At 38.8% G+C, this 24,722-nt stretch overlaps 1 protein-coding gene across 1 annotated transcript in view; it reads right to left on the reverse strand.

Moving 5' to 3' along the window:
- Positions 1-211: 211 nt before the first annotated feature.
- SNX7 (sorting nexin 7) overlaps positions 212-24,722 on the reverse strand; it is a 57,588-nt gene continuing 33,077 nt past the window's right edge. The window contains exons 8-9 of the mRNA XM_037907216.2: positions 8,130-8,282; positions 212-614 (exon numbers count right to left, since the gene is read on the reverse strand). Coding sequence (XP_037763144.1) covers positions 534-614; positions 8,130-8,282 — 234 coding nt within the window. The 3' untranslated portion in view covers positions 212-533. The remainder of the gene's footprint in view (positions 615-8,129; positions 8,283-24,722) is intronic.

Genomic DNA, 24,722 nt, shown 5'->3' on the forward strand with positions numbered 1-24,722 from the left:
GTCAAAACCAGACTTGTGGTAAAAGTTAGCTACCACTTCACCATGGACTGACACCAGCATAATAAATTAAAAAAAATTAATGATCAACTACCTGAAAATTGTTATGTAGTTTTACAAAATGTGGGAAATTTATCTTACAAATAAAACGTAACAAAGCAAGCTAAAATGGAAAATTTAATTCTTAATGACTAGGAAAGAGGATTAAAACCAATTTTGTATTAAACTTTTTATTAAAATTGAGTTTTTACATATTTAAAATATTTTTATCCAAATTACACAATATTTAAGAAAACAATTATATGGAAGCACTTGCATAAAATCTGTAAAATCATAACTGAGCAATATATAGCAATATATACCATGATCCAAAAATGTAGGTCAGGACACTAGAATACCTGAGTTTTCAATAGGCTGGTTTTCCAGATGTCACTGATTCTTACAGTTTTATTTCATAATGTATCTGATCTCATATAAAGAACACTTCTTTGGTTGGCAGAAACTGCACTGAAGAGGAAGATCAATCAGAAATATATTCAAGGTTTATCTTCAGAATCTTCTCCCCAAATGAAGATCCACTGTTTAGATGTCAGGAAGGACTCCCAGGTAGCAAGGCACTTAAAGAAAACAGATACTTATGAATAAGGAATATGGGATTTTGGTAAAACTGGTAGCTAAGGAGAAAACAAGAAAAGACCTATATCTATCTATAGCTACCACAAACTGCTTCTTGAGGAGTTACAGTGAGTAATAAATATGGTTTCTTAGACAGATCAAGGATGTACTGTTAGCCAACATGCTGAGCTACAAATAAATATCACTCTTAGATAATGACAAGCATACACTGCAAGCATCATAAGCGTACATATTAGCATAAGGGATAACACAGTAAGGAGTCTACCATTAATTATGCTCTTCTTTAATCTCTCCCTTTACATACAGGCAAAGATATCTTCCAAATAGACTGCATCAAATTAAAAGGAATGCAACATCAAACTGTAACTTATAGTTCCTTATCAATCTCTAAGGATTCATACTTGGAGATCTAATATCCTTTCTCAGTTAAATTAAATCAAATCCATTTGTTTCTAAACACTCGAAGTCACAGATTTTTCTGTGTACTAAGGAATAGAATCAAAGGGAGGAGGAAAAATGTAGCTTTTCTAGGACAAACATATACTCATGATGGCAAAACATATTTTTAATGTTGCAAACAGTTTTTCATTTTAGGAACCAATGTTATACATATTCGTATCAAACTACTTTGATAAACCTTTTTTGGCTCAAGTTGATTTGTATGAATGTCTGTAGCTCAGAACACAAAGTTGCTTGGCAAACCATTTGAAACTACAGGTGAATGTTAAGATGTCAGTTCTCAGAGAAAACCCATGATTAATGATTGTTGTGTGCACCGTCAGTTACTTCCCAAAGCTTTCAAACTTTTCAAGTTTCTGTCACCTGGAGTGAGCCATTACAAAGGTGCAAAACATTCAGTGCTGCCACTATCTTGTGGTAGCTTTACCACTTTTGATGCTACAGGAAAGCATGAAATTGTGAGTGCTTTAGTGAAATGTAGTTTTCTTACTCTTCTGTATTAACAGATATTTGGGTAACACACCTTAATTACTACTTCCTGTACACAATCTTTTCAAGAAGAATCTGCAAAACTGATATTAAATAAGTCTTCTGAACATCTATAGGGAAAAGCACTTATATTAAATACCGGAGCATGCTCCATTTATTCAAACTTTGTGTTAATTCCAATTGCCCTGAAAATGACATTGTTCCTTGTGTGAAAAACTTTTGGAATAAGCTATTTAAGCTACAGTAGTTTACTATACCTGAATAAAATAAAATACATAGCATTCATCATTGCTTGGCAGAAGTAAAAAGATCAACAATAAGCTTTTGTCTTATCTGACATATGTATCGGAAAAAATTTAAAAATTCACCCATGAAATCTCTATTTATTAACAGTGATAGATGTGTCTTTGTCACAAAAGCCCTGGATTCCATGATTTTCAGGATTGTTTTTTTTTTTTTTCTTTTAAAGTGACCAAATCTTGGTTTTCCTCGACAGACGCTCCCAGACTTACGCAATCGTTCCAGTCTGGAACGCCTTGCGTAACTCGAATTTTGCGTAAGTTGGAAACATATACCTGACCATTATGCAACCCCTCCCCCCGGTTCTAGCTTACGGAACTTTTTCCGTAAGTGCAGATTTGCCTAAGTCGGGTCTTGCATAACCCAGGGAGTGTCTGTAGGTGGGATGGTGAAAAGATCACAAGTAATCTTGACAGAAGATCCCAAAGGTCAGGACAAAGGGAAGCACAGGAGGACAAAGAGCAGGAGATGAATGACAACACAAGGGACCAGAACCATGGATTCAAGAAAAATGAAGGAAAGCTTGGCTCAAAAGAATGACACTGTAAGATATAAAGGCTTAGTATCGAAATGCCCAAGAGAGCAACAAAAGAAAACATTTAGAAGCCTTATTCTGTATGGATCCTTGGTTACTACAGAACATGTCAGTGACTCTATGGTTTGTATTTATTCACAAGGTGGCTTAGATCATCCCTTGTGCTAAAGAACCCCTGTGTTCAGAGACCCTCTGACCCTTTCTTGGTCATTCCCTGCTGACAAAATCCCTTACTGATTCCCATTTTCTCTGCTGCAAGCGGTAACCCTGTATCTCCATTCAGGAGATAGACACCTCAGTTTCAAAGGAGGGAGGGGAATGAAACCATAAAATAGGATCCATGTGAAGAGCTGCATTTCTGTACTGAATGACTAGACTGGGGAAAAGGTTACTTTGAGATGGCAAAAGAGTGCTGAATATGAGGAGAGAAGCAGCAGCACTGTGCTAAAGGGGAGCAGAGGGTGCCAGTTGATTTATGGGTGGAAATTAAGGTTGGTTTTGACATTCTGTATAGAGTCCCAAATAAACGGAGTTGTTATTGATTTTCTCTCTCCCCTATATATATCATAGCAGCTGAGAATATCTGAGATAAAACTTGAGTTGGAGGCTTCCTCTTGGTGTAAAGTGACCAAGGGGTGGCTACTTGCCGGGTGCTTTCCAATGATGATCCTAGATTCTGGGATTTGTTTCCCCACCTTGGTTCACCAGTGCCATGACTGGCTTATCTTCACGGAATGTTGCAAGGCACATCTATTTTCCTAAACTTTTTCTGGGGATTGAGAAGGGTGCTCAGTCAGGATGTGTGCTGAATGCTGTTTGCTGAAGAGTTTTTTTTTTTTTTTTTTTTTTTTTTTAATACTAGATAACGGCTTTTTGAATTGTTTTAGATTTTGTCCATGTGACTAAAGACTTCACAGTTCATACATTTGAATAATTTAAATAAAAATAGCAGTGCTGGTTGGAAGATGAGTGACATCGTATTACCACTGCAAACTGAGACAAAACAGGTTTTTAAGCTAATTCACACTACATTTGCTCATCATTTTTACAGAACCAGTTCACTGAAGTCTTTTCAAGCAAAGATATAAAGATCTTTTGTATGTTGTTCAATTTTTAATTTATTCTCATTTATATAACAAATTCATTTCCCAAAATATAGGAATTACTGAGGCTCATTTTGTTGTCAGACATCACTGTGGTGCTACAGCTGACAAGATTTATAATTAACCAACACAAAACTAGGTCTCTGTGCCTTAGGCTCGTGCTTTTTATACTGTGAAACATGAACTACATAAAATCACTTTAAAAATATGTACTTTAACCATTCTTCTAGACTTATTTAGTTCTTCTGGTAGAGAGAAAAAGGAGATTCTAAATAAAGGATCATCAACAGGCTTCAACCAGGAAGACAGAAAAAAATGTTAATAGGAAATTTAATTTGTACATATAGGCTTGTCATTTCGAGTGCAATTATTCATAAAACTACTGTAGATCACAGCAAAAAGCTAAATATGCAAAAATGAAGCAACAAGATCTTAAGTAATGCTACTTTATCTAAAGCTAAAATGAATGTGTATTTCATTAGAGCACTGCCGAGTTACATATTTATATTGAATTATTTTTAGCAATAACACTGAAAAGGTCTCCACACTGCACAGTTGCATGTCTAATTCACGATAAAATATAAAAAACAGATTGCACAATAATAATGGCAGAAGCAGCATGAAGTATTTAAAGATGCATAATTGTTTCCATTCCCATCCCCCCTATTTTCAGTGTCTAATGACGTTCTTAAAAAATCATTTTTGGGAAGTGATGTTCTCTAGGCGGAGTTTCTATTTCTTTTTATAGAGGATTGAGCGTGTACAGTTCAGCAGTTCTTGAGCACAAAAAAAAAAGTGAGGGAGACAGAGGGGTAGGAAAAAGACACTTCCCATTATAAACAAAAGAGCTTTGCTTTGAATTCCTATAGCTGAAATGACTGGAGGTTGGAAGGTGAAATCTGGCATCCAAATTGCCCTCTTAGAGGAGAGTACCCTGTCTTCTGGAGGAAAACAGATTTTGATTTAACCAACTTTGGAAATTAAAAAAAAAACCACCACACACAATGCATTTGTTAAGCTTATAAAGTGGAGCTCCTAAGGTAAGATGTGAAGCACGTGCGTGTGCTGCTAACATAGCTGTGCAAGGATATGACTAGCCAAATGTGTCAATATGAAGACATTCAGGGTGCACTACAAATCAATCCATTTTTCAAAGGTTTTTCCTAGGAAGAGGAGGTTGAATAAAGTTTTGGAGTTGGAGAGAAGAAGTTACTTTGTTAGGTATGTGGCTTTTTTGGCCCATTTTTGCACGTGTTTGACTGTACAGCACCTTGGGTTGTGGAGAGGAACTTTTTTATAAATTTGAATCAATAAATAAGACGCTAGCTTAGAAAACTACTTAAATTCTCTGAGAGCAGCAAGCAATGTTTGCACTGGTAAGGATCTCACTATCCTATCAAAGATAAACTAGCTCTCCTTCTGACTAATCTGCAGAGGCTGAACAGGACTACAGTAGTCTGACACATGAAAAAGGTGAAATTAGAAGCTATTTTTTAAAAAGAGAGGCTCATTTGTGCAGAAGAAAAAATATTTTTTGCTTAGTGCCAAAAATTAATTAAATATCACTTGTCACTGTACATTATGAACGGAATTCTACCTCTACTCAATGGAGTGTTTAACACACACTGGAAAACACAAGCTCTAGGACGTACAGTCATTTGGCTCCACAAAGCCCAAATTTTTCTGGCCTTCAGGTTTTATTGCAAAGCCCAGCCATTTTACTCAGGCTTTTCTAGAAGGAATGGGTTACCAAGGCTTTTTTTCTTTTGATGGTGGCAGTTTTGTTAATGTGTTTTTAATTTTGTTGGTACTAGCAGAGATTGTGAGAAAAAGCATGTGAGGAAAACAAATAGGAGCAATCACAGTAGTTCTCTGAAGCCAGCGTTCAGTACTTCCAGTTATCTGCTTTGCTTTCACTAAATTGTATCATGTGATCTTTGAATTTTAGATGTACTAGTAACATAAAATAAAATGTTGTGTAGTGACTTTTTGAATCTTGTTTATTTTACTAAATATTAGTTTTTTTCCAGCATGGCTGTGAAGAACTTTACACGCCAGAATGAGAAAATATTTAACTGACACTTCAATTGGCCATAATCAGTTCTAAGCTATAGGTGACTTGCCGAGCTGTAAACTCAACCTTTTGGACATGTTCGTTAACAACTTTGTTTCCAGTATTTTGCAACTAGTCTGCAATCTAATACATGATACCTAGGTGGCTCCTGTGCCCAAGTCAATGGAGATACATATCGGTGCAACAAGTCTGCCTACATTGCTCCAAATGCAGGATCAGGGCTCTGTCCACTGATCCCACCTATATAATTTCTTAAAAGAAAAACAGTGATTTGTGACAATTCAGGAATAAAACTACTGTAACAAAAGATTTTTTAAAATATCTGTTATAGTTTCAGTATCTCCATCAAATGGAGAAAAATCTCTCTATATTAGATCTGCCATTTTAGTGATGAAAATTTGTAAGTAGTTTACATTTTGTAATTAGATAGAATGATCTGAGTATTTCATTGCACCACACTTTTTTTTGATGTTACTAGTTGTGGAAAAGTGCCAAATGTCAAAAGACTACGCTCAGGCACTTCTGCTTTGCAACTATAAACATGCTTAAAAATTAAAGTTTTGCACTCTTCACTTCTCTTTAATGATATACTAGGCGGCTGTAAGGGTAATTTTATTTTTAAGTTCTTTGTTGGTTTATGACATTAGAAAATACCCGGCTCTGACTTTCCTGTTTTTGATGAAAGAACTAGGTTCAATATTTTGAGGACCTGGATGCTGATTGGATTTGGACTTGCTATAAATGTTGTATATAACCCTCACCCCCCTCATCCATCTCTCTAAATAAATTCTTTCAGGCATTATAATGAGGCAGAAAAGGGTACACAAACCATTTCAAAAAAATAATTTGCAGGTCACCAACAGTGGTGCATTCCTAGGACATCTTCACAGGAGAGGAAAAGTGGCTTACAGATTCCTGTATGCTTCAGATAGCCACATGCTCCTCATCCCACCCAAACTTCTCAAACAAATCAGAAAATTTCTGTATAAAAAGAGCTTTGTGAGAAATTACCTAAAAAAGCCCTATTTGTTCAGTTGTATCAGTTTGATAGTACTTGATAGAGGCCTTTACAAAAACTGTCTGTGATATTTAAATATTTAAATTAAAGTCCTAACTAAACTGAGACCATTTCTTTTCATAAGAGAGACTCCAGGGACTGTATCTGTGTCTCAATTTATCCAGAAGTTAACCAGATATTAATTTATGATTAACATTTGAACATATTCTTGATGTAGTCAGAAGTCACAAGATGACTGAAAAAGAAGAGGATACCAAAAAACTTTAATGTCTGATTTCAGCAAACACTTTGATCTTAATATATAATGGCAGATCGTCAATGTCCAGGCCTCCCACGGACAATATGTTAATTAAGTGGACCTGATTATCATGAGTTCTGTCTTTTCAATTACATTCTATTGCGACGATTTGTAAAATCAGGACACAGCCATCCATTCAGAGTAAGCCACAAAAAGCTCAGAAAAAGAAGACGGCAAAGTATCAAAATTGTATTAATAAAGGATACAAATGATTTCTTTCCCAATTAACAAATAGTTTATTGGGCTGCACTACATTTTTCAAAGTAAAGAGACGCTTTTAAACAAAAACAAAAAACCAAAACCCAAAAGATGAAAAAAAGCACTCAAATTTCTAGCCTACCAGGATTCTTACAAAATGTACACTAACAATACCATTTTTGATCATGAAGAAGCTTCACAGAACACGCTGCAAACCCTGTCAAATATTTTCTAGTTCCCCTTATAAATAAGTATATACACTCTGTTTAATCAGAAAGTGTATACACTTGTCAAAGGCATCATATTACAAAGACTATTAGAAACCATACATTTGCTGATAAAAGTCTTGGGATGACACCGTTTGCTCTCTTTCTAGATTAAGGGAGACTTCAGTTATGCAAAGTCCCAAAGTATCTATTTGTTGTACACCATTATATAAAAGGACACAGCTTTAGCAGACTTTAAAAAAAATTAAGTGTATAATACATTCTCCCTGTAATTTTCCCAAAACTTTATCATCACTATTTTGTGTTGATTTTGTTACTTTTTTGCAATTTGAAGGATATAAAGATATCTTTCCTAATTCATCAAGTACTGGGAATACAGTTAATTTTAAAAGATAAAAGAAAAAAATTAATAGTTTTCTTTTATACAAAATCATTTACATGAGTGAGTTTTCAGGGAAGCATCCTCATGCAGCCCCAGTAAAAGGTTTTCCCAACTGAAACACTATAGTTCACACTGAACAGAAAAAAATATATGTTCAAATTTTTGTGCTTAGTAAAACAAGACTGCCCTCTGTTGATGATGAGCTTAGGATCAGCATGCCTGGGCTCAGGTAAAATACAGACCGTGTATACTGGCCAATTAAAGACCAATTTGACAAAAATAAATATTGAATTTGAACCTAACACATTCAAATGAGGATACAGACAATTATTTTTAAAAACAATGCACTGACTTCTAAGAGGAATTGAAATAAATAAAAAGTAATAAAAATAAAACAAAAAGGTGTGTTTTACCTGTTCATAATAGTGGATATTATTTTCGGTCACATTAAGAAATGCTGTTTTCATATCATGTTGCATGTTTTGTTTCCATCTATCCCAGTCAGCTTTCAGAGCGTTATTGGCACATTCCACTTTATCTTCAAGATTTCCAATCTCTTCTGTAAGCTAAGTAAGTTATTTAGAGACAGTCATTATTTAAAACGTGCTTGAAACCTACTGGTCACAGTATAGTAAGATGAACAGAATAGAACATAGCATAATATTAAACTCAGGGTGAAGAAAGTCCTGTGCTTTGTTGTTAATCTTAGATTTTATACAAATTTAGTACCTCAATACAATTTCTAAACTACTACGACACAAAATCCAGAAAAGAATTAAACGTTACCAAAAATAATCTTGTCAATTGTAAAGTTAGTCTTTGGTACCACATTATTTGCACTTAAGAACAGAAATGCATTTCCTCCTTGCCAAAAAATAAAAAACACAAAACCACACCCACCACCACACCTCTGCGGGATGCCGAATGCAATTATCCAAACTGGAGTTTTGGCCAGGCCATCTGAGAAAATTGTGCTGGGGTCTTTAATGATCTATATTTTCTGAAAGACCATTCAGAGGGAAGGCAATGGAACTTTTATGCAGGAACTTTCCCCTTTCCTGTATTGCACTTTACAATCTGACTGAGGAACTAATCAGTGTGGGAGAAAAAAAATTAAAACAAGGGTCTTTGCTGCAGGCTAACTTTTCATTTCTGCAGAAGCCTTCTCAGGGAGCCTGGATCTGCAGCCTTCAGGCTGGCGAGCCGATAGTTTCTTCTAATTACTATAGATGCCAAAACTGAATGTTGAGCCTGGTGAAATATGAGACATTTAATGGGGTAAAAGTCCTCTACCTAATGAGCCATCTAGCCCTTCCAATAACTGCTCTTACCTTTGTACCTATTGCAATTTCTGAATCAAGCATGATAAATCTGGCTGGCAGCAAATATGGAAACTGATAAATCTTCTACAGTCATGGAGCAAATTACTGTTCTGGGATTGCACAATGACCATTGGTAATATAGACTCTTTTCTGAAGAAAGGATTTGTTGTTGTTGGTTTGTTTTTGTCTAAGAGATTAGGTGCAAGTTCTTATCTTGATAGAATTTTTTTCTGCCAATTCTTCAATGCGCAAAGTGACAAGAATGAGAAAACTGAACACAGTAACCGGAACTTACTGAACGAAAACAAATATACAAGTTACCCCAGTAGACCCCAAATGAGAAAATGTTCTGTATTTAGCAGGAGCACAGATGAAGAGCAGCTCTATAGTGGCTTAGCTGCAATTCTGCAAGACTGAAACTCAGCTGTGCCCTATGGACCTGGGAAAGTCAGGCTGAAATATTGCCAGTAATGCAGCTGGTAGTTTCACCAGTACTGGGGGAAACTCCACCTCCTTCTGTTCCCTTTACAAGGGCCCAGACGCCATTTATCAGGCATCCTGCGTCTCAAACACTCTGCTCTGTTCTCAGGTCAAGAGCGCCACTGGTGTAAAGTTGAATAATTCCCCTGAAGCTGAACAGCTCAAAGGGCATAAGCTCTTGTTAATCTGAACCTCCAAAAGTTTGCAATAACCAGTGAGGCCTTTAGATAATTAGGGTTCAACTGTAATTTAACATGCAAAGAATGCGTATGAATCAAAATTCAGACCACACCACAGAGTATGGAGAGATTAAGGTGTGCACCCACTGCTCTAAACAAGCCATGAAGGACACTGTTCCGATATAAGTGATGCCTGCAGCACAACATACTTCTTTAGAACCTCAGAAAGCGTCCCTGTTTAATACCCTCACAGACCAAGAGACTGCATCTGCCATCCTAAGACTCTGTGCTGTGTCCATTGGTGCAAGTAGCACATGAAAATCCTTTGCTATAAGAAAAATACTGCCTCTGTAACCAAGCGGAGACAATCTGAATTAGTCAAGCAGCCCACTACCTGGAACATTTCCATTACAAAAGACTATGTGGAAATTTCTCTTTGCTTCCCATGTATTTTCAGCATGCACTTCACCAGTCCTTTATGATACAAATGGTTGGGCACATTATGAGACTGCTACCATCAATGCTCTCATGATTTCGCCGCTTGCTTCAACCATCTCAAATAATCAGTAAAACCAAGATGACCTATGAGGCAATGCCATAAAGAGGACATTTAGAGCTGTTGTATCAATAGTCATGGACATGATTCTAAAGCCAATCAATCCATCATTTTGCTGGGAAGACAGCACACTCCCTAACATTATCTGGAATCTATCAAGTTCTGTCTCGGAGACCAGACCATCAAAACAGGTCCTTCTTCCTGATGGATAAGAGCCCCCCAGGACCAAACTGTAGAACATAAAGGTTGATATGTGTATTAAAGTATAATCCTCACCTTTCTGACCTCCAATCTCAACCCAAAAGTAGATCCACAGTGGGGCAAGCTATAGGAGTAGAACCATATCACCACTCATAGCAGCCATAAACGCCTGGAAGGAACATCTTCTGAGAGGACATTGACATCACTAAGCCTTACCAGCCATTTCCCCTTGCAATCACCTTTAAGCCTATCCTTTCCCCATTCCAAGATCTATACCTGGGATGAATGTACTTAATTATATCCAATTTCCTATGCTGGAGATTGGATCCTTCTCCCCAGGCTCCTCTTGGTTCATGACTCACTAAATACCCAGCCAACACCAAGTACATAAATAATAGTTTTACAGGACTGAACATCCACCCTGTTCAAATAACGAACAGCAGTAAGAACGAACAGCAGTAATTCTATAGACCACCAGCCTTGTATTCAGCAGCATGAAGCAAAACAAGACCACAGTCAGTTAATAGCCTAGCTTCCAAAACTTCAATATGTGGTGAAGCTCAAGGAACCAAAATTACTCTTTTGGCCATATCCTGTATGATCCAGTTGTGTTTTTCAAAAACACTAAAGTAGACTGCCTTAGAAATTAAAATATAGATAGAAGGCCAAAAACCCTTGGGGTTTTTTTTCTTCAAAATACCACGCATTTTTAATTGGTGGTTGTGTTACAGGAAGACAGTTTAATGAACTGGGCAACATACCTGCAAAATGAATTTTCTATCTCATAAGTAGGCTGGGCAGAATTCAGTTAATTTTGTTTGTTTGTAATTTCAAGAGTTAATATCTATTTTTATTTTTAAGCTTTTTTATTTTTATCTTTTAAATTTTCTCAGTTGCATGATATTATGGGTTTTAGGCATTTTTTTATTTTTATCAGTCTGAATTTTCACAGTTGAAAGAGGAGGTGTCAGATAGTAACTGTTTAATGACAGCAGAAGCTGTATGCAGCGATCTCAAAACGTAAAGCCACAAAGCAGGGAATGCAGAACTGCGGCTTCATCTCCAGTCCTAGGCATCACAGAACAGACTGGTCCAAACTCATTGTCCCACAGACATCAGCTGGAGTTTTGTTGATGGAAGGAGCAACAAACTGCTGCAAGATAGAGGCTGTTTATCACACATTGTTCTGAGACATCCTGGTTTCACCGCGGCTGCACTGGGACTGGTAGCACGAATCAGCAAATCTTTAGTCTTTACAATCAGGATTGGTAATAGGAGTATGCTGAGGGATGTGACTATAGAATACAAAATAGGGTGCTGAGAGGCCACCCCACCACAGAGTGGCTCTGGCCCGGCATGGCAGATGGCCCCCTGCACTCCCAAGCCAGTGAATGAGTGGGGCTGTGACCACAGGGCAGCGTGAGACTCCTTGGGTGGCCAAGGGGCCTGAGGTACCGCATCCCTGTGGGAGGCTGCAGTTCTGGCTGGGTAGAGTAGAGACCCCTCGCCACAGGGAGGCCAATCCACTGCTGAACGGTTCCTGAACGGTGGATGGCCCCTGCAACTCCCAGCTGGAGCATGAGTGAGGGGGGCCATGACAGGAGCATTGCAGGGGGCTTCCCGCCCAGCCTAGGCTCCAGGATACCACATCCCTGCAGGCACTAGGTGATGGGGGGAACTGCACTCGCCAACTCTATTGATGAGTATTTTTTTTCTTCAACTTGTGTGTCAGTTGAAAAACATGGTTTACTGACAACTAACAATTTTCACACAATCCTTCCAAAACTAGAAGTTTTAGGTGCAGCAGCTTAGGCTGTCCTGGCTATCTGTGGCTGATGATATACCTTCACTTGTGTGGCACTTTCTAGGAAAGCATGTTGAATATTTTTGCAGTAATACATTTGCATTCTTCACTGCAAATAAAAGGTGTGTTCTTAAATCAGGTTTGCTAACTTGCATTAGCTAACTTGGGTTAAATCAACAGTGAAAACACAGAAATTCAGCTTTTAACTCGGGGTTAGTACCTCAAGTACAACCCCAGGCCTCCACTAGGCTTTAACTTGAGCTGCTAACCCAAGTTAAAAGCAGAGTTGCCATATCTTCACTTTAACCCGAGCCAGCTGAACACTGGTTAAGAACACACCCTTTTTTTGCAGCGAGGACATACCCTTAGACCTATATTCTGCCTCCAGATATGCAGTATACCTATCTTCCAGTGACGTCCATGGAAGAGTCGGAGCTGCAAGTGTGTCGAGGCCAGAATTTAGACCTTAAGGCAGTATGTTCCATTTTATCATTTTGGCTACGAAGCTTAGAATCTATTTGAAACATACCAGAAAGTAAACCAAGAACCACCACTCACTTTAGCAGACAAATTCTGAAGCCAAACAAGCCAGCCATTACAGTAGAAATCAGGGAATAAAGGCCTGGTCTCTAAACAGTAACATGCACACAGTATGGTGCTGATCTACAGGATACTTTCTTGCTGTTACAATTTATCCCCACAATAAAACTTGCCTATGAACATATTTTGTTTTGCCAGCCTTACTGAAGCAAGTAGTTTGATAGCTTAAGTCTCTTACAGAGTGATCCCAGCAGAAAAACAGAGTTAAACAGATGTTGCATTATTCACCAAGAACTCATATTCCAGACTATGGCCAGGGGAGAAAGCAATGGTTATTCCCAACAACAAAGCAATGGTTACTCCCAACAACAAAAAGTCTTTATTTGAACTACAAGTTTCCACAGCAAAACCACAACACACTGAAGAATACATTATGCACACTCAGCTAACCCAATTATAAACACACAATATAGCTTTCTTCTGACCCAGCATTTCTCAATAAAATTCATTTATTTCATTCAAGAGTTACATAAATTTCTATTTAGCTTTAAGGGTAGCATGTAAATTAGAGAAAATGGTTTATATTGCATACTAATATTAAACCCTTCCAGCCTGGTATTAAAGTAAAACATACAGCCCAAATACAAAAAAAGGAATGTCAGGGAGCTATAAAGCCTCACTTCTGTGTTACTAGTTCAAATCCAGACCTGAACAGTAGAACCACAAAGCTATCATTTAGTGGTTATTTGATGGTCTAGGTTAAGTAAATTTCTGGTGTCAGTTCAGGCCAAACTAACTCCTCACGAAGTAACAGGTATACTAATTAGCACATTTGTTGGCAATTCCAGGAAAGAGGCCAGGAATTACATAGGTATGAAGACTGAGGTCATCTCTCCAGAACAAGGCTGAGTTACGTTAGAGGGCATGACAGGGACAACTGCCAACATCTGTAAATTCTACAAATAAACTTGGATTCTGGAGGACACCAAGTTCCCAACCAACAGCGGGGTTACATGCCCTCTCTTGTGAATTAGAGGTTTTTTAAAATAATGCAAGTCTTTAGCTTCCAGGGCCTAAAATCTTAACATATTTTTCAGACTGTTCCTAAAGCTCTGTTCTCCTATCAGAACAGTACCTCCCTGAATCCTATATTTTGTTGCAATGCAATGTTGCATCAATGCGTTTTTTCATCATGCAATGAAAAAACACCAACGAAGGTACATGTGGTGCAACTGAGCACAGAATGGGACCCAGTCAGATTATGCTATTCCTGTAGGGTTCCTCGTTCCCTTTGCCCAATATTGTCCCAACAGGTTTCACATTTTTCTATCCCTACTTCCTCATTTGGTCAGGCGCGGTGGTGCACGCCTGTAATCCGAGCTACCTGGGAGGCTCAGGCTGGCGGATCGCTCAGGGGTTCTGGGCTGCCGTGCCCTATGCCAATCAGGTGTCTGGTGCCACTGACATTCTGGCCAGCGGGTGGCTGAAGGACTGGCTAGAACACCACAAATGACGTGCTGGGATCGGCGCTCTCTCCGTGAGGGCTGATGAACAAGGTGATCAAGGTGACTTCCTCATCTAGTGCCTCAGTTCCACCTCTTAGTGAAAGAGAGAACTAAACCTGTTGTGGCTGGTAACTGCCTACTTGCCAGTGGAACACAGTTGCCAACTTTCACGCAGTAAATAAGCACCCTGGCTTTCACAATAAGCCAAAAATCAAGCTAATCCCATTTCAAAAGAAGGCCAAAACAAGCCAATCCCTAAGAACCACAACACTATGTGACTAGATCCCCCCGGCATCCAATCTGGGACTGTGGTGGGCCTGGTGTGCACCCCTGACTCTCTCTCCTGCTTGCTTTTACAACCATGTAAAAGAAGCAGTGAGATTAAAAAGGCATCTTTTAAAAAGTGGAAGTCAAATCCTAGTGAGGTAAACAGAAAGAAGCATAAACACTGCCAAATTAAATGTAAAAATGTAATTGGAAAAGCCAAAAAGGAATTTGAAGAACAGCTAGCCAAAAACTCAAAAGGTAACAACAAAATGTTTAAGTACATCAGAAGCAGGAAGCCTACTAAACAAGTGGGGCCCCTAGACGATCGAGATACAAAAGGAGCACTTAAAGACGATAAAGTCATTGCAGAGAAACTAAATGAATTCTTTGCTTCAGTCTTCATGGCTAAGGATGTTAGGGAGATTCCCAAACCTGAGCCGGCTTTTGTAGGTGACAAATCTGAGGAATTGTCACAGATTGAAGCGTCACTAGAGGAGGTTTTGGAATTCATTGAGAAACTTAACAGTAACAAGTCACTGGGACGAGATGATATTCACCCAAGAGTTCTGGAAGAACTCAAATGTGAAATTGCAGAACTATTAACTATGGTTTGTAACCTGTCCTTTAAAATCAGCTACTGTACCCAGTGACTGGAAGATAGCTAATGTAACGCCAATATTTAAGAAGGGCTCTAGAGGTGATCCTGGCAATTACAGACTGGTAAGTCTAACATCAGTACCGGACAAATTAGTTGAAACAAGAGTAAAGAATAAAATTGTCAGACACATAGAAGAATATAAATTGTTGCGCAAAAGTCAACATGGTTTCTGTACAGGGAGATCATGTCTCACTAATCTATTAGAGTTCTTTGATGGGGTCAACAAACATGTGGACAAGGGGGATCCAGTGGATATAATGTACTTAGATTTCCAGAAAGCCTTTGACAAGTTCCCTCACCAAAGGTTCTTATGTAAATCAAGTGGTCATGGGATAAGAGGGAAGATCCTTTCATGGATTGAGAACTGGTTAAAAGACAGGGAACAAGGGTAGGAATAAATGGTAAATTTTCAGAATGGAGAGGGGTGTTCCCCAAGGGTCAGTCCTAGGACCCATCCTATTCACCTTATTCATAAATGATCTAGAGAAAGGGGTAAACAGTGAAGTGGCAAAGTTTGCAGATGATACTAAACTGCTCAAGATAGTTGAGACCAAAGCAGACTGTGAAGAACTTCAAAAAGATCTTACAAAACTAAGTGACTGGGCAACAAAATGGCAAATGAAATTTAATGTGGATAAAAGTAAAGTAATGCACACTGGAAAAAATAACCCCAACTATACATACAATATGATGGGGGCTAATTTAGCTACGACTGATCAGGAGAAAGATCTTGGAGTCATCATGGATAGTTCTCTGAAGACGTCCACGCAGTGTGCAGTGGCAGTCAAAAAAGCAAACGGGATGTTAGGAATCATTAAAAAAGGGATAGAGAATAAGATGGACAATATCTTATTGCCCTTATATAAATCCATGGTATGCCCGCATCTTGAATACTGCGTACAGATGTGGTCCCCTCATCTCAAAAAAGATATACTGGCATTAGAAAAGGTTCAGAAAAGGGCAACTAAAATGATTAGGGGTTTGGAACGGGTCCCATATGAGGAGAGATTGAAGAGGCTAGGACTTTTCAGCTTGGAAAAGAGGAAACTAAGGGGGGATTCGCTCGAGGTATATAAAATCATGAGTGGTATGGAGAAAGTGAGTAAGGAAAAGTTATTTACTTGTTCCCATAATATTAAGAACTAGGGGCCACCAAATGAAATTAATGGGTAGCAGGTTTAAAATTAATAAAAGGAAGTTCTTCTTCACTCAGCTCACAGTCAACCTGTGGAACTCCTTGCCTGAGTCCTTGTGAAGGCTAGTACTATAACAGGGTTTAAAAAGAGAACTAGATAAATTCATGGATGTTAAGTCCATTAATGGCTATTAGCCAGGATGAGCAAGGAATGGTGTCCCTAGCCTCTGTTTGTCAGAGAGTGGAGATGGATGGCAGGAGACAGATCACTTGATCATTACCTGTTAGGTTCACTCCCTCTGGGGCACCTGGCTTTGGCCACTGTCGGTAGACAGGATACTGGGCTGGATGGACCTCTGGTCTGACCCAGTATGGCCATTCTTATGTTCTTATGTATAGCTGAATCAAATACCACAGTAGTAAACTGAAACAAATACAGACATTATACAAAACAAAGTGAAAAAGTGAAGTGAGAGAATGATGGAACACTTAAAACAATTCACTTACCACAATTAAAATTATAAAAGACTTATGTACTTCCTAAAAATGGTTCTCTGTAAAGCTGAATGTAAAAATTACATCCACAAAAAGAAAAAAAGAACAGACATGTCAGGAGTTCTCTAAACATACACATAAGACCCGAAAGCCTACCAATATTTAGGCACTGAAGTAGTAGACCTGTCAGGGTTCCCTCCCCACTCTGAACTCTAGGGTACAGATGTGGGGACCCACATGAAAGACCCCCTAAGCTTATTTCTACCAGCTTAGGTTAAAACTTCTCCAAGGCACAAATTCTTTGCCCTTGGAGGGTGCGCTGCCACCACCAAGTGATTTAACAAAGAATCAGGGAAAGGACCATTTGGAGTTCCTATTCCCCCAAAATATCCCCCCAAGCCCTTACACCCCCTTTCCTGAGGAGGCTTGAGAATATCATCCTAACCAGTTGGTTACAAAGTGATCACAGATCCAAACCCTTGGGTCTTAGGACAATAGAAAATCAGTCAGGTTCTTAAAAGAAGGATTTTATTTTTAAAAAAAGGTAAAAATCACCTCTGTAAAATCAGGATGGAAAATAACTTTACAGGGTAACAAAAGATTCAAAAACACAGCAGAACTTCCTCTAGGCTTAGTTTCAAACTTACAAAAAACAGGAATAAACCTCCCTCCAGCAAAGGAAAATTCACAAGCAAAACAAAAGAACCTAACACGCCTTGCCTGGCTTTTACTTACATTTTTTGTCATATGAGAGACTTTTAGGATGGTTTATAGGAGAAGGAGTTTTCTGACCTGATGCTTCTCTGCTTCCCAAGAGAACACACCAAAACAAAGCCTCCCCCCCTGCAAGATTTGAAAGTATCTTTTTTCCCCATTGGTCCTTTTGGTCAGGTGCCAACCAGGTTATTTGAGCTTCTTAACTCCTGACAGGTAAGGAGGAATTCTAGGCTGCCCTTAGCTGTATGGTTATGACAAGACTTAACAGTGGTACTCATGTACTCAAGAACTTGATCCTGTAAACACTTACACACATGAGCAATCAATGAGACTCAGAATGAGATTGCTTTAACACAGCCATAAGAATCAGGGCTTTAAACAAGACATAACGTATAGCTATAGCACTCTTTTTTCCCCCCTCAGTGACTACCGCAAAAGATTTCTGGGGAGGGGTGCAGGGTGAGAGAGGAGAGTATTATAGCATTTGTCATACTGCAATATTAGAAAGATGTGAGAGTATAAACTGAAACTCTACTCATAATTTATCAAATTAAAAACAAAAACTACATTAATGCAAACAGAAAGACAGCACAATTACATTTACAAAAAAACAAACCGAAATACTCGGTGCTAGAAGTGCTAAAATTAGCGTTGCTACAGCAAGGTTCACAGGCACACTGCACATATGAAACAATTTTCTCCCCATTTTTGTAAGCACATGATTATATTATTGTTTGTATATTTAACTATATGGCTGCCAAATAAGTAAGACGTATCATGCAATTTGGGGAACATTGTAGGAATCTTAGCTTTCACATGTCATGGGTGAAATCCTGGACCCATGACTTAATTTGAACTGTGCATCCTTAAATGTTGTATTCATAGTTTTGCTTTCAATTTTTTTTTTTTTAAAAGGAAAACCCCTACAATATTGTCTGTGGTTAACATTAGCATTTAAATGGTCCAAATTAATTACCTCAGTGGAACTGAACAGGGTGGAGGTATGTTCATGACTTTGCCACTGCTATTTGGCTGAAGACAATTTTTTGTAAAGCTATGTTTGGAAAACAGCAGCACAGGATCACGTTGTGATACCTGAATCTCTGTAGCAGAATGGCAGAAAATTAATACTTTTAAAATGAAAGCTTAGAATCTGCAAAATATTGTAAAATACAGCAAAGGTTAGAAGAGGCATACTACTGAAGGATTTCTGATTTCCCCCTTATTTCCCACCTCAAAACTAAGCATGCAGAGTTAACTACTAAATAACTTAAACCTGGGATAGGTGATGTATTGCTATGTTCTCTACAAAGTACAATTCACTAATTATGAACTGACATATAAGGAAGTATACCAGAGCAATACCTTTTTTCTACCTTATGAAACTTTGATTTCAGTAAATTGTATCATGTTTGGTAATGTGTGACACTAAAATCTAGTTTGTGAAGGAGGAATAATCCACTTGACAAAAGCATTGCAAGAGACGAGACTGTCCTTCAAAAAATAAATAAATAATGCAATGTTTCTGGTTTTAAAAAATACAGTATTTTGAAGGTGCTGAATCAGTTGCTAAGAAAAAGGGATGAGGACAAGACAAAGCTGGTCTAAAACTACAGACTATCATGAAGATACCACAGAACCAATCAACCAATGAACAAATAAAAGGGGAGCTGGAGTGCAAAAATCTGAATCTCACACATTACAGAGGAAAAGAAATGGACAATAAAATCCAAATAGCTACTGTTGAAAGATATAAAAAGTTGAGTCTAGAAACCCTGTAGGGCCCAGCTACCTTTAGTATATTACTATTAATGGGAAACAAAATATTCTACTGTAACTCTGAATTCTAAGCTAAGAAACACAAAGTTAACAGAAGTAGCCACCAGAATATTTCTGCTTTAAAACAATTGTCTTTTAAATGAGTTACCTTAAGAGTTACATGCATTCTTAGCTTTAAAATGTATTCATTTAAAGAAGTTTAATATGTTTAGCAAAGATTACAGATAAAGAGATCTTTATTCGGTGTATTGAACGAAATATAGATGCTTGAAAATTAAGCCTTAGAAATCTAGAATATTTACTGGCTAATTAAAAAAAATATAATAAATACTATACCTGCAGTACTTTTAATAAGCATATTTACATAACACACTAAACTCAAATAGCGTAAGACTCCATAACATAAGTGATAAAATTAAGAAATTATGATTATTTCAGTGGAACTGTCAAAAACATCTGATGGACTTCCTCAGCTGGCTTCATAACATCACTGAGAGGTCTGTCATCTGACTTAACTCTTTCTAGCCTCTTTAGATTTCAGGCCATGTCTTTTTGGCATCAGTCCATATAAACCACAGAATAGTGGCAGCAAAAGCTAATTCATTTGTTCCAACAAGCTTTATAAACTCAATTTCAGCATTTTAGATTTATTTTCCAGATTTTTTTAAACAGTTATCTCACAATAAACCTTGTGTTAAATCCCACACTTAAGCTGAATTCAGTTCTCTCTTGTATGAAAACACAGCTGGGGCAGCAATAGTCTACACTATTGGCTTTCTTTAGCTATATGTCAAATCCCACATTGTTATGCAGAGAGACAGGGTTAAATACAATGAGTTTGTGTTCTTGATTTACTCAAACAGAGAACCTTAATGTCATGAAGTTCACTTTGTGACTCAACCCTATTTGAATGAAATCAGAAAGCCTCAACAGTAACAGCTGTATTGACCTCAAAATATTTTGTACCCTTTATAACCTCTTATTTTTTAAACCATTCAGTGACAAAGAACAATTTAACAACTCATATAAAGATTTTGCACTAGCCTTTTATCAGCACTAACGGCAGTTTGTGATTCGACATGTATGGCAGAAATGCTTTTCTAATTGGATTAGAGTTCATGCCACTCATTGTCAGCAGAATTTTTGACCACTAGATTGCACTGACAAATTCAATCGGACATCCGAGTTGAGATCATCAAAAGCTATATAATATCTGCTTAAAAATAAATTTTAAAAACCATACAAAATGGAGCCAAGCTCAGTGATGAATATTAATTATAATGAAAGCAGCAGGGTAAGGTGCCTTCTCAATCATAAGCTTCTGCTTTTAGGCACTTCTTTTTAACAAACAAATTATTTTATGCTGAAGTCCCTGTTAAAAACTTCAACATATTTTTTAAACATAGTAAAAGTCTTAACCATTTAAAATTCATCTGAATATGAAAAATGTTTCATATATTTTACAAAAAGAAAACCGTTCCAAAAAGTGTTATGCCTCAAGTATGCTAAATCAGTTTAATTTTAAAACTTCAAACTTGTCATTGACTTAGTTTTCATTGACAGGCTGAATGATTTATGTTTGTTTTATTTATAAGTAAGGCAAAGAGTTAATCATGGGTATTTTAAGTAAAAGTCATGGACAGGTCACGGGCTGTGAATTTTTGTTTATTGCCCGTGACCTGATCATGACTTTTATTATATAAATACGCCTGACTAAAACTTAGCAGCTCCTAGGGCCTGGGGTGCTGCTGCTCTGGGGGGCCCCAGGACACCACTGCTGTGGGGGGCCGGGGGCTGATTGCTTCCAGTCATCCTGCTCCGAGGCCCTGGGGACTGCTGCTTGGGTGCTTCTCCCACGCCAGCCGCCTGAGCAGCGGCTGGTGTGGCTGACCCTTGGCCTGCTGCTTGGGCGTTCCCTGGGGTTGCCCCCGGGCTAGCTGTCCCAGACTGCCCAAGCAGCGGTCAGTGTGGCTGCTGTGGGGCGCCAGAGCAGCTGGCACTGGGATCAGCTGCACTGGCCCTTGCACCTGTGAAAGTCATGGAGGTCGCGGAAGTGACTTCCACGACCTCCGTGACAGAACTGCAGCCTTATTTATAAGGGTCCAGCTCAAGTCCAAACGCCTGTACCACAATTTCACAGCCCAAGCCCTGTGAGCCCGAGGCAGCTGAAACAGGCCAGAGCGGGTGTTTTATTGCAGTGTAGACAAACCCATACTGTACCACTGAAGTCAATGAGAATATTACTGTTGACTTCACGGAGAACAAAATCAAGCCCTCTGTGTGTTTAATTTTCCTGTGAAAGGAAATTTAGTGGAAAACACATTTATACAGACCCTGAAACATGGTAGGTGCTCAACAGATAAATAAGATTAGGTCCCTGACCCAAGGGATGCGACTAAAAGCAAAACTGGTGGAGTAGTGAAGGTTAGCACACATCTTGTTCGTTTTACTACTATGCTTATTTATTACAGAATGGTTGGGCACAGAACATATATACACCTTATCAGAAAATACAAAGTTGTGGTTCTCACAGTAGGTCATAACTTGGTAAAGTTGCATGTATATTACAGTAGAACCTCAGAGTTACGAACAGCTCAGGAATGATGGTTGTTTGTAACTCTGAACTGTTCGTAACTGAACAAAAAACTTTATGGTTGTTGTTCAAAAGTTTGCAGCTGAACATTGACTTAATACAGCTTTGAAACTTTACTACGCAGAAGAAAAATGCTGCTTTCCCTTTATTTTTTTAGTAGTTTACGTTTAACACAATACTGTACTTGCTCTTTTGGGGGGGGAGGGCGGGGGGGTCCTCTGCTACTGCCTAATTGTGTATTTCCGGTTCCAGATGAGGTGTGTGGTCAGTTCATAACTCTGAGGTTCTACTGTATATGTCCTAAATTTAAATAGCATAAGCCATATTGTAAGTTATTACACATAATCTTAGCCGAGGAAAAGAACCTATTTATGACTGTTTCAAGAATCATAATATTGAATATTTTGATTTGTACATAGAAATTCAACAATAATGTTCTAATACTACCTCTGCTAATGGCATGTTGCTGCTATTATTTTACGTTTGACTCTAGGGTCAACAAAACAACAGTGCACCAATTTTTGTAGCCAAGACTACCTTCAAGACAAGAAAAAGGCGTTTAAGTTCTAATTAAGAAAAGTTCTTGAAAATACAATTGCCACTCAATTAGATAACATGGAATTTCAAGATCAGATTAGATCTGAAGGACATCTGTGCTAAAGCTATAATGAAACTGCAAAGCAGAAATAAGAGCTCAGCAACACGATCTTCTAAAATGTGTGAGAAATAAGAGGATTCAAAGAAAGAATCAGAGGCCTGAACGCTGATTATCACACTGCTCGAGGCATTTATCCGAATTAAAATTAGGAAACAGAAATAGAGGAAAACAACAGGCTGTACACAGGATTATCTTGAAAAATTTATTTTAAGCAGAATAGAAATGATCACCGCTATGATGCAACATTTTAACTACAAAAAATTACCCCAATATAATCAATATTGTGATACAGAAAAATCTTTCCTTTTTATTTATAAATAGCTCTAATGCTCACAAATTCAACAAAATTGAGTTTGTTGGGCTACAAGTACCATTTTAGTATGTTAGAATACTTAATCAGGCTTTAAGAAAAATGCAATCTTGAAAGAAAAAACTGCATGCATGGTTAGCCAAAGCAGCATGAATTTATGTATGGCTATACAGGGAGTTGTTCTTAAACACAGAAAATACAATAAGCATTTGAGCATAATTCTGAGTAATATGACAATCATGAAGCTGACAGGTATGTCTACACTATGAAATTAGGTCGATTTTATAGAAGTCGATTTTTAGAATTCGATTTTACAATTGATTGCATATGTCCACACTAAGCGCATTAAGTCAGCGGAGTGCATCCTCACTACCGTGGCTAGCATTGACTTACAGAGTGGTGCACTGTGGGTAGCTATCCCACAGTTCTCGCAGTCTCTGCCACCCATTGGAATTCTGGGTTAAGCTCCCAATGCCTGATGGGGCAAAAACATTGTCATGGGTGGTTTTGGGTACATGTCATCAGTCACCCCTCCCTCCATGAAAGCAACAGCAGACAATTGTTTCGCGCCTTTTTTCCTGGGTTACCCATGCAGACGCCATACCACGGCAAGCATGGAGCCTGCTCAGCTCACTGTAACTGCTGCTGTTGTGGGCAAGTCTACTGTGATCCAAGTAGCCAATGCAATCACTGATGTTATGTTATCAAGGGTAGTGACTCTGGGAAATGTGCGGGGCCTTTTTAGATTTTAGGTGCATCATATTCCTGTCCTTTGTCGCTGGTGAAGAAGTCTTGCAGCCGTACATTCCAGTCCTGTCGGCACTGTAACACCCCATAGCACTTCTGTGGTTGACACATGTAACAGCTCCAGGGCTCTTGCTCTTTTGCCTTGGCCGAGGTACCTTGCTCTACCAGGACCTCCAAGCATTCGACACAGAAGCACCTGCAGCAGCTGGCATTGCTGCACAGCAGCAGCTCCTGGGTGCCTTCGCAGCAGACGGTGCAGTAGGACTGCTAGCCGTCCTCATCCATGGTGTACGGCTCCACTGCTTCCGCTGCAACTCTGCTCTCCTGCAACTCTGCAGCAGACAGTGCAGGAGGACTGGTAGACGTCCTCATCGGACATGTAGCTTGGCCGGGGGTTCTGGGAACGTCTTCCCTGCCCGGCTCCTAGCAACCTCCAGGCTGCTCTCCCAGGGGGCAGCACCATGCAGTCGCGCCTACCCCAGCTTACCCCTTGCTCCCATGGCTCATGAAGCCTGGATAGTAGTAAGGAGCAGTTCAACTATAGGCTGAGCAAGTGCAGAATGGTGGTAGAATGTGCCTTTGGACGTTTAAAAGCTCGCTGGCGCTGTTGGTCAGACCTCAGCACAACCAACGTTCCCACTATTATTGCTGCTTGCTCTGTGCTCCATAATATCTGTGAGAGTAAAGGGGAGACATTTATGGCAGGGTGGGAGGTTGAGGCAAATGGCCTGGCGTCCAGTTTTGAGCAGCCAGACACCAGGGTGATCAGAAGAGCACAGCAAGGCACGCTGTGCATCAGAGAGACTTTGAAAACCAGTTTCATGACTGACCAGGCTTCAGTGTGACAGCTGGTGTGTGTTTCTCCTTGATGCAAACCCACCCCCTTTGTTCATTTTAATTCCCTGTAAGCCAATCATCCGCCCCCCCTTCGAAATAAAGTAATTGTTTTGAAACCATGCATTCTTTCTTTATTAATTAAAAAGAAAATGAGATAACTGACAAGGTAGCCCGGGTGGGGGAGGAGGGAAGGACAAGGCCACATTGCTTATTGTGGCCACAC

This window comes from Chelonia mydas, chromosome 8, assembly GCF_015237465.2.
Source record: "Chelonia mydas isolate rCheMyd1 chromosome 8, rCheMyd1.pri.v2, whole genome shotgun sequence".
NCBI classification, from domain to species: domain Eukaryota; kingdom Metazoa; phylum Chordata; order Testudines; family Cheloniidae; genus Chelonia; species Chelonia mydas.